Source organism: Mesocricetus auratus, unplaced genomic scaffold (genome assembly GCF_017639785.1).
Source record: "Mesocricetus auratus isolate SY011 unplaced genomic scaffold, BCM_Maur_2.0 Super-Scaffold_4256, whole genome shotgun sequence".
Lineage (NCBI taxonomy): Eukaryota > Metazoa > Chordata > Mammalia > Rodentia > Cricetidae > Mesocricetus > Mesocricetus auratus.
In genome coordinates this window covers 78,791,930-78,810,803 of record NW_024429182.1, presented here as the reverse complement: position 1 = coordinate 78,810,803, position 18,874 = coordinate 78,791,930, and the positions used below count along the sequence as shown (strand labels likewise).

The following is an 18,874-nucleotide window of genomic DNA, read 5'->3' as shown; positions in this document are numbered from 1 at the left end:
CTGTAGGCGCCATTTTGTCTTGTTGACTCTATCCTTTGCCTTACAGAAGCTTCTCAGTTTCAGGAGGTTCCATTTATTAATTGTCAAACTTGTGTTTGTGCTACTGGTATTATGTTCAGGAAGTCGTCTCCTGCACCAATGCATTCAAAGGTACTTCCTACTTTTTCTTCTAAGAGGTTCAGTGTGACTGGATTTATGTTGAGGTCTTTGATCCATTTGGACTTGAGTTTTGTGCATGGTGATAGATATGCCTCTATTTGCTTTCTTCTACATGTCAACATGCATTTATGCCAGCACCATTTGTTGAAGATGCTTTGTTTTTACCATTTTGTAATTTTAGCTTCTTTGTCAAAACTCAGGTGTTCATAAGTGTGTGAATTAATATCAAGATCTTTGATTTGATTCCATTGGTCTACCTGTCTGGTTTTGTGCCAATACCAAGCTGTTTTTCTTTCTATAGCTGTATAGTAAGAGCTTGAAGTCAGGGATGGTGATGCCTCCAGAAGTTCCTTTATTACACAGGGTTGTTTTGGCTACCCTGGATTTTTCTTTTTCCATATAAAATTGAGTATTGTTCTTTCAAGGCCTGTGAAGAATTGTGCTGAGGTTTTGATGGGAATTGCATTGAATCTTTAGATTGCTTTAGGAAAGATTGTCGTTTTTATTATGTTGATCTAGCCAATCAAGCTGCATGGGAGATCTTTCCATTTCCTGATATCTTCTTTAATTTCTTTCTTTAAAGACTTGAAGTTCTTATCATAACGGTCTTTCACTTGTTTGGTTGGAGTTACCCCAAGATATTTTATGTTGTTTGTGGCTATTTCCAAGGGTGATGTTTGTCTGATTTTTTTTCTTACATGATATATCCTTATTACAGTTTCTGCTCCCCTACTCCAAGTTCCTTTCCACTTCCCCTCCCATCCAGATCCACCTCCTTTCTGTCTCTCATTAGAAAACAAACAGGCTTCTAAAGAATTATAATACAACATAGTATAACAAAAACAAACAAACCAGAACATTACAAAACAAACTGAAGGAAAAACATCAAAGAAAATGTACAAGAAACAGAAATAGATGCAGACATCCATTCATGCCCTTAAATGTTTTAAAGTTTAATCATTCTTTAGTGACATGAATTCATAGTTTCCACCTTGTGAATAGCTTTCCCCTCTTCTCTGCTCCCTACCTTCATTTCTGTGGTGAACTGGGTGCTACTATTGGATGTGACCACTGAAATAATACTCAGAAAGCCCCTTGGAAATTTCTCAAATCATCCACTTAGATATATGCAATACAATGCCTCAGTTTAGATTTCACAAAATCACTACTTTTAGGACAAATGCCTTTTAAAACATATCCACATGTATGATTGTTGTCTTGAAAAATACAGGATAAAATTTCCAAGGAATTATCTGGGGAATCTCAAGATAAAGATGTAGAAAATGAGAGAAGGAAAATTCTATGCCAGTCTGAAAAGTTTCTGAATTCCCCAGTTCTTATTAAGGAGCTCACAAAGGTAAGGGCATTCCATGGCACTCATATTCTGCCTTCAGCCCCATCAAGAGCAAGCTGTGGGCATCAGGCTCACCATGGTTCTTCAGGGACTTTGCAAACTCTTCTGTGAGGGGACCACTTTGTCAATATTTCTTTATATAACCTACAAATATGCTTTACTAAATTGTGTTTTGTGTGTGTATTTTTTTAAGATATACTTTAAGTACCCACTAATTCTGGCTGTGAAAAATATCTCCCTTGCTGTCCAAGAGAGGGAGTGCTTTGGATTACTTGGATTCAATGGAGCAGGTAAAACAACTACCTTCCAAATTTTGACTGGAGAAAGGACTCCTACCACTGGAGATGTATTCATTGATGGCATTAGCATCACCAAGAACATCCTAAAGGTAAGCTATTCCAGGCTAAGATGTGAACAGAGCAATGGTTCTAGGATGCAGGCAGTAGGCAGACGGCTAGGGATAATACATGGCAATGGTGATAGGCACAGATGTTGATGCTGTGGTTTCTGGGGAGGAAAATAAAATTTTAAAGAGAAGAAAGTTAATAAGAGCATAACCTAAGACAAGAGTTTCTTTTGAAACTGTAGAAGTGAAAGGCAAGTTCTCATTTCAGTGTAGAAGACATGCATCTCACGGGGCTGGAAGGGTATAAGGCAGCAAATATGAGCAGAAGATGAACCACACACAGTTTAGCAGCAACTAGGGCCTTGATCCATGTCACTGAGAACTCTAAAGCAGGATGGCCTTTCAGACTAATTGCAAATCAAAACAAGATCACCAACCTTTGTACCCTCTGCTGGCCACTGGCTGCAGAAGCTGAAGATGGGTAACTCTGGGAAGAAGGTGAGAACTTCAAGCAAATGACAAAGTTTCAAATTTCAGGAATCAACAGCACATATCAATCAGGTAGGTCCCTGAGGAGATAGAAGGACAGTGTGAACTGCCCACCTGGGACTGTCAGGGTGCAAAGGGGATTAGAGATTTGTCATCAGGAAACAAACCTGAATTGAGAATCAATATCCTAGTCAGAGAAAGTGTCATATTTCAAAGGAGACCAGACACACAATCTTTGCAGTGACTGGTTCTGCATCACAATGTCTGAAGAAAGGTTTCTAAGCCTCAGGCATCTTTTCAGCCTGCCATTGGAAAATCTCTCACATTTTATGTGATTGGTGATAATACTTAATTTGTTTTGTCTCTAAAATGTTCTTTAGCATAACTTCTTATCTTGCTGGCAATAGATAATGTAAAATTTACCACCTAATGCATTTCTGAATTCAGTGACACTGTGCCCCTTACCACAGGTTGTCTCTAGAAGTATTTTGTTATCCCAAACTGAAAAATCTACCCATTAAACAATAACTCTCCCTCCCTTCATTCACTCTTGGGGAACCACTGTTCTACTTTCTGACTGTATGAATTTGACTGTGTTTAGGTATTTTATATATAAGAATGTTCCTTTTTGCCTGGCATTTCAGCTGCCATTGTCTTTAAAGTTAATGTTGTATGATTATGAGACATTGTTTACCCATACAACTACTATGAAATGTACTAGTCAGGTTTCTTTCTTTCTTTCTTTTTTGCTTTCTTATTTTTTTATTTTAACTTTAAATAGCTTGTTTTACATGTCAATCCCGGTTCCCTCTCCTCCTCCCACATACCCCCACCATCCCCCCCCAGCCTCCAGCCCTATTGCCACTTCCTTCAACATAGGGGATATCCAGAGTCTGTCATTTCACTCAGGGCAGGGTCTAGGCACTCCCCTAAGAGTCCAGACTGAGAGAGGATCCCTCTTTGTGTTATGGACACATAAAGTCCGTTTGTATGCCAGGAATAAAACATGGATCCACTGCCCAGGGCCCCATAGGTTGCCCAGGCCTCCTCACTGACTCTCACACTCAGGGGATCTGGATCAGTCCCATGCTGCCCTCCCAGCTGTCGGTCTGGGGTCCAAGAGCTCCCCTGTTCAGATCAGCTGTCTCTACTGGTTTTGCCAGACCATTCTTTGCCAATTTGCTCATCGCTCCTCTCTCTCTCTGTCACTGGGTTCCTTGGGTTCAGTTCCGTGTTTAACTGTGGGTGTTTGCCTCTGCTTCCATCAGTCACTGGATGAAGGCTCCCAGATGGTTATAGACATCAAGCTCATTATCAGGAATGGGCATTCGAGGTGGTCTCTCCACTATTGCTTAGCTTGCCAATTGGTGTTATCCCTTTAGATCACTAGAGGTCACACTGGTGCCTGATCTGTCTTCTAACCTATGATTCCCTCTTCCCCCTATTCTACCCCTCCCACTCAACCTTCCTGTTCCCCCATGACCTACTCTCTCTTCCACGACTCCCCCTCTCTTCTTCCCAGCTCCCACTCCCCCCCCCCACCTCTCGCCATGTTCCCCATCTGTTCAGAGGACCTTGCCTCATTCCTCTTCTCTTGGGTACCATGCATATCTTTCAGGTTCATTCCTGTTTCCCAGACTCTCTGTCAGTGGAAGTGCAGACTGGCACTATTCTGATCCATGTGTAAAATCAAAATATGAGTGAGTGCATACCATGTTTGTCTTTTTGTGACTGGGTTACCTCACTCAGGATGGTTTCTTCCAGTGCTATCCATTTACCTGTGAATTTCAAGATTCCATTGTTTTTTTCTGCTGAATAGTACTCCATTGTGTAAATGTACCACATTTTCTCTATCCACTCTTCAGTTGATGGGCATCTAGGTTGCTTCCAGGTTCTGGCTATTACAACTAATGCTGCTATGAACATAGTGGAGCAGATGCCCTTGTTGTATGAATTCGCATCTTTTGGATATATGCCTAAGAGTGGAATTGCTGGGTCTTGTGGTAGATTGATACCCATTTTCCTGAGGAATCTCCATACTGATTTCCAAAGTGGCTGTATGACTCGGCACTCCCACCAGCAGTGGAGGAGTGTTCCCCTCTCTTCACATCCTCTCCAGCATAAATTGTCTTCGGTGTTTTTTATTTTAGCCATTCTGACAGGAGTAAGATGATATCTCAAAGTTGTTTTGATTTGCATTTCCCTGATGGCTAAGGATGTTGAGCACTTTCTTAAGTGTCTCCTGGCCATTTTAGCCTCCTCTATTGAGAATTCTCTATTTAGTTCTGTACCCCACCTCTTATTGGATCCTTTGGTGTTTTGGAGACTTGCTTCTTGAGTTCTTTGTAAATTTTGGAGATTAGCCCTGTGTCAGACGTGGGGTTAGTGAATATCTTTTCTCATTGTGTGGACAGCCGTTTTCTTGTTGACTGTGTCCTTTGCCTTACAGAAGCTTTTCAGTTTCAGGAGGTCCCATTTAGTAATTGTTGATCTCAGTGTCTGTGCCACTGGTGTTATGTTCAGGAAGTGGTCTCCTGTACCAATTCATTGAAGAATATCTCCGACTTTCTCTTCTAAAAGTTTCAGTGTGGCTGGATTTATGTTGAGATCTTTGATCCATTTGTACTTAGGTTTTGTACAAGGCAGTAAACATGGATCTATCTGCAGTCTTCTGCATGCCAATACCCAGTTATGCCAGCACCATTTGTTGAAGATGCTTTCTTTTTTCCATTGTATAGTTTTAGTTTCTTTGTCAAAAATCAAGTGTTCATAGGTGTGTGGGTTAAAACCATGGTTTTCAATTTGGTTCCATTGGTCTACCTGTCTATTTTGTGCCAATACCAAGCTGTTATCAGGACTATAACTCTATAATAGAGTTTGAAGTCAGGTATGGTAATTCCTGCTGAAGTTCCTTTATCGTATAGGGTTGTTTCGGCTATCCTGAGCCTTTTATTTTTCCATATAAAGTTGATTATTGTTCTTTCATGGTCCTTGAAGAATTGTGCCGGGATTTTGATAGGGATTGCATTGAATCTGTAGACTGCTTTTGGCAAGATTGCCATTTTTATTATGTTGACCCTACCAATCCAAGAACATGGGAGATCTTTCCATTTTCTGGTATCTTCTTTGATTTCTTTCTTTAAAGACTCAAAGTTCTTGATATACAGGTCTTTCACTTCCTTGGTTAACATTATCCCCAGATACTTGATGCTGTTTATGGCTATTGTATAGGGTGATCTTTCTCTGATTTCTTTCTCAGTCACTTCATCATCTGTATCTAATAGGGCCACTGATTTTTTTCAGTTTACCTTGTATCCTGCCACATTGCTGAAGGTGTTTATCAGCTCTAGGAGCTCCCTTGCGGAGTTTTTTGGGTCACTTATGTAAACTATCATATCATCTGCAAATAGTGAAAGCTTGACTTCTTTTCCTATTTGCATCCCCTTTATCTCCTTTTGTTGTCTTATTGCTCTAGCTAGAACTTCAAGTACAATATTGAAGAGATATGGAGAGAGTGGACAGCCTAGTCTTGTTCCTGATTTTAGAGGAATTGCTTTGAGTTTATCTCCATTTAGTTTGATGTTAGCTGTTGGTTTACTGTATATTGCTTTTATTATATTCAGGTATGTTCCTGTTATCCCTGATAGGACCTTTATCATGAAGGGGTGCTGGATTTTGTCAAAGACTTTTTCAGCATCTAGTGAGATGATCATGTGGATTTTCTTTCGCAGTTTGTTTATATGGTGGATTACACTGATAGATTTTTCTAATGTTGAACCATCCCTGCATTCCTGGGATGAAGCCTACTTGATCATGGTGGATGATTTTTCTGATGTGTTCTTGAATCCGGTTTGCTATTATTTTATTGAGTATTTTTGCATCGATATTCATGAGGGAAATTGGTCTATAGTTCTCTTTCTTAGTTGTGTCTTTGTGTGGTTTGGGTATCAAGGTAATTGTAGCCTCGTAAAAAGAGTTTGGCAGTGAGCCTCCTGCTTCTATTGTGTGGAATACTTGGAGGAGTATTGGAATTAGCTCTTCTTTGAATTTCTGGTAGAATTCTGCACTGAAGCCATCTGGGCCTGGGCTTTTTTTGTCTGGGAGACTTTTGATGACTGCTTTATTTCATTAGTGGTTATAGGTCTGTTTAGATTGTTTATCTGCTCTTGATTTAGTTTTGGCAAGTGATATCTATCCAGGAAATTGTCCATTTCCTTTAAATTTTGGAATTTTGTGGAGTACAGATTTTCAAAGTATGCCCTGATGGTTCTCTGGATTTCCTCAGAGTCCATTGTTATGTCCCTTGTTTCATTTCTGATTTTGTTAATTAGCATGCTCTCTCGTTTTGGTTAGTTTGGACAGAGGCTTGTCTATTTTGTCTGTTCTCTAGTTTCTTCAAGTGGGCACTTAGTGCTATGAACTTTCCAAACAGCACTGCTTTCAGAGTGTCCCATAAATTTGGGTATGTTGCGTCTACATTCTCATTGAATTCCAGGAAGTCTTTAATTTCTTTTTTTATTTCTTCCTTTACCCAGGGATGGTGCAATTGTGCATTGTTCAATTTCCATGAGTTTGTAGGGTTTCTGCGATTTGTGTTATTGTTGAATTCTAATTTTAATGCATGGTTGTCTGATAAGATACAGGGGGTTATTCCAATTTTTTTGTATCTGTGGAGATTTGCTATGTTTCCTATTATGTGGTAAATTTTAGAGAAGGTTCCATGTGGCGCTGAGAAGATGGTATATCCCTTTGTGTTTGGGTGGAATGTTCTATAGATGTCTGTTAAACCCAGTTGGGTCAAAACTTCTATTAGTTCTTTTGTTTCTTTGTTAAGTTTCTGTCTGGAGGTCCTGTCTAGTGGTGAGAGCCGAGTGTTGAACTCTCCTACTACTAGTGTGTGAGATTTTATTTGCGATTTGAGCTTTAGTAATGTTTCTTTCACGAATGTGGGTGCCTTTGTATTTGGGGCATAGATGTTCAAAATTGAGACTTCATCTTGATGGACATTTCCTTTGATGAATATGAAATGTACTTCTTCATCTCTTTTGATTGATTTTAATTTGAAGTCTAGTTTGTTAGATATTAGGATTGCTACACCCGCTTGTTTCTTGGGTCTGTTTGATTGGAAAATCTTTTCCCAACCCTTTACTCTGAGTTAACTTCTATCTTTGATGTTGAGATGTGTTTCTTGTATGCAGCAGAAGGATGGGTTCTGTCTTCATATCCATTTTGCTAATCTGTGTCTTTTTATAGGCAAGTTGAGACCGTTGACATTGAGGGATATTAATGACCATTGATTGATGATTATTTTTTGTGCTTGATTTATTGGTAGTGGAGTTATTGTGTGTAGGTTTTCCTCCCTTTTTCTTTTGGTGTTTCATAAAGTAGGATTGTATATTGCCTGTGTCTTTGTGAGTGTAGTTATCTTCGTTGCATCTAGGTTTTCCTTCCAGCACATTCTGTAGAGCTAGATTCATGGATAGGTATTGTTTAAATCTGGCTAAGGGACCAAGGAATATTTTGTTTTCTCCATCTATGGTAATTGAAAGCTTTTCTGGATATAGTAGTCTGGGCTGGCATCCTTGGTCCCTTAGTGTTTGTAGGACATCTATCCAGGATCTTCTGGCTTTCATAGTTTCCATTGAGAAGTCACATGTAATTCTGGTAGATCTATCTTTATATGTTACTTGGCCTTTTTCTTTAGCTGCTCTTAATATTTTCTCTTTATTCTGTAGGTTTGATGTTTTGATAATTATATGACGGGGTGACTTATTTTTCTGGTCCAGCCTATTTGGTGTTCTGTAAGATTCACGTATTTTCATAGGCATATCCTTCTTGAGGTTAGGGAAGTTTTCTTCTATGATTTTGTTGAATATGTTTTCTGTACCTTTGAGCTATATTTACTCGCCTTCTTCTATACATATTATTCTCAGGTTTGGCTTCTTCATGGTGCCCCATATTTCCTGGATATTTTGTGTTAGGCATTTGTTGGTTTTGAGATATTCTTTGGTTGACGACTGTATATTCTCTAATGAGTTTTCAACACTTGAGATTCTCTCTTCTATTTCTTGTATTCTTTTGGTGATACTTGCATCTGTAGTTCCTGATCATTTACCTTGCTTTTCTATTTCCAGCATCTCCTCGTTCTGTGTTTTCTTTATTGTTTCTATTTCAGCTTTCAATCCTTCAACTCTTTGAGTTGTTTTCTTCATTTTCTTGGTTGTTTTTTTCTTGGTAGTCTTTAGATTCTTTGAGAGATTTGTTTATTTCTTGAAATTTTCCCCCATTTTATGGATGTTTTTGTTTGTTTTTTTCTTCTATTTCTTTAAGAGATTTCCTCGTTTCCTCTTCGAGGGTCTCTATCATCTTCATAAAATAATTTTTAAGGTCTGTCTCCTCTGCTTCATCTATGTAGTGCTTTTGAGGTCTTGCTGGCATTGGTTCTCTAGATTCTGGTGGAGTCATGTTGGTCTTTCTATTACTGAGTGAGCTCTTATTCTGTCTTCTTCCCATCTCCTCTTCCAGTGGGTGCAGGTGGGGTCTTTCTGTCTCTACTGGTCTCCTTCTTTCCTGAAGCTGAAGCTGGGGATGCTGACACTGAACCTGAAGCTGAAGCTGGTGTCACCGGAGGTTGGGGGCCTGGAAGGGCTGATGCCTTTCCTGTGTGGACGGGTGTTCTGGATGCCAGGAGCGGTCCCCCAGAAGATTGAGGGGATGGGTATTGAGCAGGGGATGAGGAGTTGCCTCTTTTCTTGTTTTGTAGTATGTTTATAGTATGTATCTGTCCTCCAGTTCCCCTTGGTTTTTATATTTTATCCCTGGTCAAGAAATCACAGGGCCCTGCACTTCTATGAGAGCCATGCAGTTGCAATCTTTCCTCTTGAGAAAATTAGTCCAGGGCCTGCAAGTTGTTAAGGAGCCCTTTAATATACTGAGAAGATTTTTAGGTTGTATTTTTAAACTTGAAAGATTAGACATAGAAACTAGCCCAATCCTGAGTCAAGTTCTACAAAGCTTCATACAAACTCCACAGAACACTCCTTCACTTAAGGTCATTAATCTTTTTCCCTACCATCTATAGAGAGGACAATGCTGCCTTCTGTATTTAGTGTATGAGTGGCTTGGGCCAGTCCCTTTTAGCAACTCAGCAGTCATTCTTTGGGGACAACTCCAGCTGTGAGCTCAACCAGACAATATAATTATAAATACCCCCACACTCTCATTTTACTAAGTCTCATAAACTTGTTGTATTTTCATTTTCACTTATCTCTAAATAGTTTGTAAATTCTTTTTATGGTTTCTTTCCACTCATTGAATAATGAGGTGTCTGTCCTTGAACTTCTATGCCTTGTAGTGCCCATACCTGCCCTTACAGCAGTACATGCCTATTATGTTTCCTTTGTGATTTCTCTCTCTCTAGTAACAGTTGTGTGATATTTTCTAGACTTTCTCCACAAGCTCCCTTAGTTATTTTAGCATCTAAGATGGTTATTTCAAGTCTTTGCTGAGCATATTTGCCATCATAACATTTTTCAGGTTGGCAGTTTCCAATTCCCACTCCCATGAATGAACTGCATTTTCTATTTTGTTGTATGTTTGACATTTTTGCTAAAAACTGGACTGACAATGTGGTAACTCTAGCAACCGTATTCTTCCCCACTCTCTGATGTTGTTTATTGTTTCCTGTGAGTTTAGTTGTTTTTATCCATCTCTGAGCTTAAAATCAGTCTGAGATAGAAGCTGAGGGTCCTCACAGGTGTTTTCTGATCATGTGTGAATTATTTTCTGTGCATAGCTAGTCATTTTCAAGTTTTACTTGTATTGTGTTTTTATTATATCTTTAGGATATGGATCCTAAAGAGAGGTCAAGAGAAAGAAACTAAGGTGTGAGTGGAAAACACGCTATCCTTAAGAGCATTTTAGCCAAAGAGGAAGGGACTTGAACCATACCAACTCTACAAGCATGAATAATCTAGGATCAATATAAACTAATTATTAATTTAAGGTCATAGTCTTTTCTCTAGTTTTTAGGCTGTGTACACCTATTGGAAAATATTTTACATTCTAATACAACCATAATTTTTGAGCTCCTATTTGCAAAATGAAGGCTTTCTTTGTTTTGGGTTCAGCCTCCCTAAGGGACAGGCATGTACAGGGCTGTGCAGGTTGAACAGTAAAGAAAGGATTCATGCTGACCATGTTCCTCAGAGCCCCTGATTAAGAGGAAGACATATCTACAAACTGAATGGGACCTAGGACTTGTTTTCTGACTTCTTTATCCCCGTGACAATTAGAACTGAATTTAAGAACCATTCATTCCATTAGACTACAATAGATTCACCAGCTATAATTTTGTAACCCTTCAGAAAAGAACAATTCTGATAGGTCTCTTAGAAGCATGGTCTGGAGAACTGCACGCCTCATGCCTTGCCTATGAATTTCCACAAGGTGCTAGATGGCTTGAGTTTCACTTGCAGCAATTATTGTAATAGGTGAGGTCAAAAATCGGCTATTGTCCTCAATTTGATGCCTTGCTGGAATACCTGACTGGTCGGGAAATAATGATCATGTATGCAAGAATATGGGGAGTCTCTGAGCATCAGATTCAGCCCTATGTGGACATGCACTTGAACTCTTTGGGTCTGGAGCCCCATGCCAACTTTCTCATCAGCACCTACAGGTGAGCCATTATTCCCTAACTTCTTAACTACTGCTGTCCCTGATGCTCATAATGACTAAGCACTCGTTGTTCCTGGTGTTTGACACAAGTGCCCAAAGCTCCACCTAAGCTTCTCTGTCACACAGCTACCTGAGTATGTTACCATATGTCCTATCTTCATTCCTTTGCTGTGTTAAAAACACTCTAACAAAAGCAACTTGGGGGAGAAAAGGGTTCATTTGGACAGTCACAGTCCAACATCAAAGGAAGTCAGGGCCAAAACCTGGGCAGGATTGCTTACAGTTCTGTGCATCATTACTTCCAACCAGGGAATTCACTCATAGCCAGTGGTGTACAGATAGAATGTATGGAGGACGATGCTCGATAACTGGCTTGCTAACAGGTTCACACTTAGTGAACTTTCTTATCTAGCTCAGGTCCACCTACCTAGATGAGCCATTTGAATCAGTTAATATCAACATAATGCACCACAGACATAAGGAAAGTTAATAACTCGAGTGAGTCTTCTTCAGGTGATTCAAGGCCGTGCCAAGTTGACAGTTAATACTAAGTTAGATGCCATCTTATTCTGTTGGGTTTCAGATGCTAGTAACAGTTCCACATTTCAGAAATGAAACTTGATATCTTGATTCTATTTAAACTATGGTTTCTGAAACCTGAATCAGGTATGCTTTCTTATCCCTACTGTTGCTATGATTCTGTCTTGCAACTGAGAGAAATGGAGGCCTTCAAACTGGGATGGGGTTATGCATCCTAATAACAGCAAGTAAACACATGGAGCCAAAACCACATTTGTAAAATATGTTATATATGTGCATGCACAGATGTACTTGGACCTGATGCTTTGTTAAAGCCATATTGAATCTGAATGAGGATGTCTACATTTGGGGTTTGTTGGAACACTCCATACTAAGAATGTCTGTGCTAAGTCTTTCCTGGGAATAACTGATAGATATAATTTCATTTCTTCCACCACCCCCTTTTTTGATCTGAAGTGGAGGAAACAAACGTAGACTGAGCACTGCTATTGCCACAATGGGAAAGCCTTCAGTCATCTTACTGGATGAACCATCAACTGGCATGGACCCAAGAGCTAGGCGCCTTCTCTGGGACACAGTGATAAAGATTCGAGAAAGTGGAAAGGCCGTAATTATAACATCCCACAGGTGTGGCTCTTCGAAAGGCTTGGTTAAGGTTTGGCAAGAATTATGGTAGCAATGCTATACTGGCCAGTTATTTGGGGGTCAGGACTATTTAACAATATATTTGACTGAATAATGAGTTTATTTTTAGGAATTAAGATTCATGTTAATTTCAATAAATTGAATAGTCAAGAATCCTCAGTGTGTTTTTAAAATGAAAAACTGGTAAAGAACAGGGAGTTAGAGGTATATTGGTGTTTTGTTATCGATCCTTTAAAAATACACACTTCTCAGGACTTGGGGAGATAGCTCAATTAGTAAAGGACTTGCTATTCAAGTATGAGAACCTGAGCTTATCCCTAGAGCCCATATTTTAAAAAAACTGTGTGCGGGGCCTGGAGAGATGGTTTATTAGTTAAGCTGCTCTTCTAAAGGACCCAGGTTCAATTCCTAGCACCTACATGGCAGCTCATAACCAACTATAACTCTAGTTCCAGGGAATCCAATGCCCTCTTCTGACCTTCATGGGCACTACACACATGCAGATAAACACACACACAAGCACACACACACACACACACACACACACACACACACACACAGACATCACAGACACGCATGCAGGCAAGACACCCATACATAGAAAAATAAATTATAAAATATGTTTAAAGGTGGATGTGGTGGTACAAGGTTGTAATCCCAAGGCTGGATAGAAACAGGTAGATCTCTGGGGCTGACTAGGCAGCCTAACCTAAATCAGTGACCCTCATCCCAAGGCCCAGTAAGAGACAAGTCAGATGGTGCTTAAAGAATGACACCCAAGGTTGAATTCTGAACACCACAATACACTTCCTAATCATGAGTCTGGTGACTGGAAAATACAACTTGTGGTCGAAAACAAGATCCTGGAAACGTTTGACTGTACAATGTGCAGTGTCTTTCAAAGAACGTCCTAATTTCATGTTGTTCTGCTTCCTTGTTTTGCAAGCATGGAAGAATGTGAAGCTCTCTGTACAAGGTTATCCATAATGGTGAAAGGGAAGCTCACATGCCTGGGTAGTCCTCAGTACCTCAAGAACAAGTTTGGCAACATTTATATTCTGAAGGTCAAGGTCAAGTCTGAGGAAACATTAAAGGATTTTAAAAATTTCATCACACTGACATTTCCAGGTAAGTTAAGCCTCATTCCAATGGTGTTAGAGATGTGTTAAATTCCATGCTTTGTTCTCACCACCCACAAGGGTTATATTTTAAGTCTAGTTTCCATGTGTTACTGATGTTCATTCAGTGATCCTCCATACTTCCTTTGTTACTACAAACCTCTGCTGCCAGATTACACTAAGAAGTTTCACAGACAACAGAGGCTGTCACCAAACTCTGACAATGCATCCTAGGGCCTCTTCGTAATTTGTTCGATCCATATAAATTATACCTCTAAAGTCATATTTTAATATAATTCTCATTTGTTCTCACACATTCTCCATGAGAAGCATTAAGAAATATCCCACTTCGCATTAAGCGCCTTATTCTGGCTTTTGGCTATCAGTGCCAGCATATGGTTTTGAAATGCAAGCAAGCTGTAGCAGTTGTGTCTCTCCCTACAAAAATCCTTCTGCTTTTGAGTGACAAACTCAGTAAACACTCTCTACCCAGAGTACAGTGCAAGCAATAGCAACTATTTTCGCTTTACTGGCTTCTTTCCTAACCATAAAGGACTGATATAATAACAATTTTTAGCACACTCTTATAGGAGTTTCTGGTGTGCCTCAGGCTGTTGAGTTGCAATTTCATCTTTTGGGCAATGGAAAATATTATTTGTTGTACTGTAGGAATATAAATTTGAAAATATATTTTAACAATCAATGGTAAAGCAGACATGGAGAGCAGATTTGAGGAAAACCAAATAATCACTTTTGCATTGACCTTAGTGACTATGATTTCCCCACAAGACATACAGATGTATGTATCTGTAAAGAATTGGCCATGCTCCATACTATACCAGTGAGTATATGAGCAACAAAACTTGAACCTTTTTCTCATTTTTTTTCAGGGGGAGGTCACGAAATTGGGGGTTCAAACCTGGGAAGACTGAGGAGTGTGATAGGGGTGCATGATGTGAAATTCTCAAATAATAAAAATATTATATTGGAAAAACACTGAATTGAAATATCTTCACATAATAAAACTTGTAATGTTCCTTAGCAAACATGTTGTGTGTGTTCCTATATATGTATGTATGTGTGAGTACATGTGTATGCAGGTATCTACCACCTCTGCATGAATGCGTAGAGGCAAAAGTTGGGGTTGAAAGTCTGCCTCTATCACTGTTCACCTTACACTTTGAGGCAGGATCGCTCCCTGACCTTGGACTGGCTGATATCCTGTCTCTGACCTGAGATGGCTCAGTGGATGATGCGCCTGTCCTTCTAATTTTACTACTATTCAAAGAACAAAGAGCAGAGCCTTCTTAAATTCTTTCCAACAAGTTGTAGGAAAGGAAATACTTTCAAATTGGATACCAAAACTAGTCATGGGCAATACAAAAAAATTAGAGGCAATGTCCCTAATGGGCATGGCAAAGAAATCCTTAGCAAAACACTAGCAAACTTCATTCAAGAGCACAGGAAAATGATCATTCACCATCACCAAATGGGCTGAAGTGTCACTTAACATAGGCAAATCTGTAAATGAGATACCAAATTATCAGGGTGAATGACAAATGTATTCACTCATCTTAATGGAAACAGAAAAATATTTAGTCAAAATTCAGCATTTTGTGATTTATTCAACAGATTACATGCAATAGGAACTCTCCTCAACACTTACAATACTGTATGACCCAAGTCCACAACTGACATGAAACTCTATAGTTTGAAGCTGTGTGGCAGTTTGAATGAGAATGAATACTTAGTTCCCAGTTGCTGAAGGATTAGGTGAGGCATTGTTGAAGAGGTGTGTCACTGGCAATGGGCTTTGAGGTTTCAAAAATTGATACCATTCTCAGTGAGCTTTCTCTCTGTCCAATGCCTGAAGATTGAGATGTAAAGCTCTCAGCTACCACTCTAGCACCACACCTGTCTGCTTCTTACTTAGCATGATGGTCATAGACTCTACTACCTGCTAGAACTGTGAGCAAATCCTCAATTAAATGCTTTCTTTTATAAGAGTTGCCTGGCTAATGGTGTCTCTTTACAGCAATAGAACAGTGACTAAAACAAAAGTCAAAAGCTTTCCTTTTTTAGGAATCAGTAACAAGTTGGTGGGGTGTAAATTAGTATAGCCAGTATCAAAAAACAATGAACATTCCTTTAAAAAATTAAAAATATCACTAGCCTATGACCTAGCAACCTACTGCTAATTATACAACCAAAATAAGTAAAAAAGAATATGTCAAAGTGATATATTCACTCCCATTGTTTACCAAAGCATTATTCACAGTAGCCAAAAAAGAAAACAATTTAAAGATCTTTTGAGAAATGGTGGACAAAGAAAATATGATACACATAGGGGAGCTAGCGTGCACATACATGGTAGGGAAACTAATCCTGAAAAAATAAGGAAATCTTGTATTTGTGGAAACATGAGTGAAGCTAGATGACATTCTGTTCAATGAAACAAGTCATGTACAAAAAGACAAGTGCTGTATGATCTCACTAAGTGATCAACACTTAGATGTTGAATCTAAGGAAGTGGCATGGAAGTAGAGTTTATTGGTAGTTACTGGGTGCTATGGCGGGGTGAGGTTGGGGAGAAAGAGCATACAGAGATGTCACAGTCACTGTTCTGTTGCAGTGAAGAGACACCGTGACCAAAGCAACTCTTAGAAAAGGAAGCCTTTAATTTGGGGCTTGCTTACAGTTTCAGAGGTTTAGTCCATTATCATCACGGCAGGGAGCATGGTCTCAGGCAATCGTGGTGCTTGAGAAGTAGTTAAAAGCTACATCCTGATCCATAGGCTGAGAGGGAGAGAGACACTGGGCCTGGTGTAGGCTTATTGAAACCTCAGAGCCCACTCCCAGTGATATACTTGCTCCAACAGAGCCACTCCTCCTAATCCTTTTCAAATAGTGCCACTCCCTGATGGCTAAATATTCAAATGTATGAGCCTATGAGGGGACATTCTTATTCAAACCACCACAGAAGTAGATACATTATATAGTGTGAAGATTATAGTTAATATACTCTTAATAATCAGTTATAAACATAAAAATATAGGTATTTGAGATACCTTCTTAGATTTATTTAAGTATATATGTGTAACTGCTTTATTTGCATGTATGTCTGTATACTAGACATGTGCCTGATGCTCACAGAGGTCAGAAGTGGGTGTCAAATCCCTGAAACTGGAATTATGGATGATTGTGAGCTGTCATGTCAGTCCTGGGATTTAAAACCGAGTCCTCTGCAAAACCAACTACTTCTAACCATTAAACCATTTCTCCAGCACCAAAAGATACTATTTTCTTAACTTTCTGTAGCCATTCTGTATGCATATATATTTTATTATCGCATCAATTGTTATATTAATTTAAATAAGTAAGTGAATGAACTGAAAAGGTGGAAATGCCTTCAGTATTGATGGAGATATTGCTTATTTTTATGGGGTTTAGAAGCTGGGAAATTGCACCTGACAATGAATGGGTAAATATTACTTGACCTACATGGGTGGTTTTATCAGTGCTTTTTAAAATTTATTATGCTTTCTATTTGAAATATGCTACAATAAAAGAGCTTTACATGATCATACAATAATACATGCATTTACATCAATATTAATAAAATTACTCATTTCAAATATGTATTTTTCTTTAAAACATTTTAAATTGAAACATTTAATTAAAGTTGTAATGATTTATTAATTTACATAAGTTAATTATGGATGCATCTTTATCCCAATTGTGTTTGTAGAGTTGTATATGTAATAAAGCCAAGATCACAGTAGCATGACTGGTGATTTCTGTGTATGATTTCTCCTTGTGCATGGAAGGAAAGACATGGTATAATCATGAGAATGAGACAACCTTGTTGCCTTAGTTACTTTTCTATTACCATGAAAAAACACAATAAGCAAGACAACTTATTAAAGAAAGCGCTCAATAGGGGCTTAAAGTTTTGAAGCATTAGTGTCCATGATCACCATGGCAGGGAACATGGCAGCAGGTATGCACACATGGTTCCAAAGCTTTTATACCCTGATCTACAAGCATGAGGTAGCGAGGTGAGAGTGAGAGAGAGAGAGAGAGAGAGAGAGAGAGAGAGAGAGAGAGAGAGAGAATTGCCCGAGCATGGTATGATCTTTTAAAGCCCACCTTTGTGACACACCTCTTTCAACAAGACCACACTTCTTAATCCTTCCCAAACAGTTCCACCAACACTAGGGACCAGACATTCAAATACATGAACCTACGGGGGCCATTCTTATCACAACCATCATACTTGTCCTTCCTCCTCGTCCCTCAAAACTGTGCCCTCATACACACACACAACCAGAAAATCTCTAACTATTCTCAGCATTATGTTCAGGAATAAATACATTAGTATTTTAAAGATCAACTTTTATACTGTGTACATGAGTTGACAATCTACTGAGCTTACAAGACTCAACAACTGCCGTCAATTCTCTACAATTTACTATATATGTATACCAAAAAGAGTTTGTTAACCCAACTCTTCACCTTTGTATGATATATAACATTAAGCAGACACAGCACTATTTTTATAATTTTAAAGGAAATCTGTAAGTTTACTTACCTGTCCTGTCTTCCTGTCTTAGGTAGTGACTTGAAGCAAGAGAATCAAGGGATCCTCAATTACTACATTCCCAGCAAGGACAACAGCTGGGGAAAGGTGATGACCAATGCATGTTAGGGGATCACTAACAATGGGGGTACGTGGGATCCAGGCAGTGGAATTGTGCCTGATATTGTGGAAGCTGTGGAGTGTTTATGTTCCTCTTCAAATGCCTAGAGATTAAACATCTTTGATTACTACCCTTAAATTCCATTATTAGTTCATGTCCATCAAAAGAATGGGGACAGAAAACTGCCTCTTCCATTTCTCAATTACCTGTTTCTTTTGCTTTTTGATTTTGCCCTTCTGTGTGTCTCTTTATCTAACTTAATATACTTGACTAGGGAAGGGAGGAGGAGAGGCTACTCTGGGAGCTAGAGGGGAACTGCAATGGCAACAGTATGCTTTTGTTGTTGTTTAAGATGTTTGGCATTTTGGAGAAAGCAAAGGAACAATTCAATTTAGAAGATTATTCCATCAGTCAGATCACCCTGGATCAAGTCTTCCTGGCTTTTGCTAATCAGGACAATACAAGAAATGATTATGAGACAGAGGTGCCTTGAGATTCAGTTACAACCATTAATACTGATATATTTTTTGGACTACAGCTGGAATCCTGTGCTTGTATATCTTCATGTAAATTTATTTGTGCAATAAATACTTCCCTGAAAGAAAAAAATGTGTGTCCTCTTCACTGAAGATATATCTGAATGTACTGTTTCCAATAAGTAGGAATCTAAAAGCATTAAGAGCTGTTTTTCTCTCCTAGAAAAATGAAAGCCCTGAATTCATTTTTATAAGGACCTATTCTTCAATATTCTAAGTACCTGAGCATAAACATCTAGCAGTGATGGCACCATCAGATTTGTCCAAGTAGAAATGCATTCATTTTAGCATCCAACTATGTATAAGAA

At 38.9% G+C, this 18,874-nt stretch overlaps 1 protein-coding gene across 8 annotated transcripts in view; it reads left to right on the top strand.

Moving 5' to 3' along the window:
- The window catches only part of LOC101828135 (ATP-binding cassette sub-family A member 3), an 85,111-nt gene extending 66,480 nt beyond the window's left edge, over positions 1 to 18,631 (top strand). For 4 of the 8 annotated variants that reach the window (XM_040755394.1, XM_040755396.1, XM_021229323.2 and 1 more), the window contains 7 exons: positions 1,391 to 1,516; positions 1,707 to 1,901; positions 10,841 to 11,028; positions 12,024 to 12,194; positions 13,159 to 13,340; positions 17,944 to 18,017; positions 18,383 to 18,631. In XM_040755394.1, coding sequence (XP_040611328.1) covers positions 1,391 to 1,516; positions 1,707 to 1,901; positions 10,841 to 11,028; positions 12,024 to 12,194; positions 13,159 to 13,340; positions 17,944 to 18,017; positions 18,383 to 18,523 — 1,077 coding nt within the window. In that variant the 3' untranslated portion in view covers positions 18,524 to 18,631. Of the gene's footprint in view, positions 1 to 1,390; positions 1,517 to 1,706; positions 1,902 to 2,265; positions 2,428 to 10,840; positions 11,029 to 12,023; positions 12,195 to 13,158; positions 13,341 to 14,220; positions 14,372 to 16,462; positions 16,931 to 17,943; positions 18,018 to 18,382 lie in introns of those variants that run through there. The other 4 variants (XM_040755388.1, XM_040755377.1, XM_040755384.1 and 1 more) reach the window with 4 other exon arrangements.
- Positions 18,632 to 18,874: the final 243 nt, after the last annotated feature.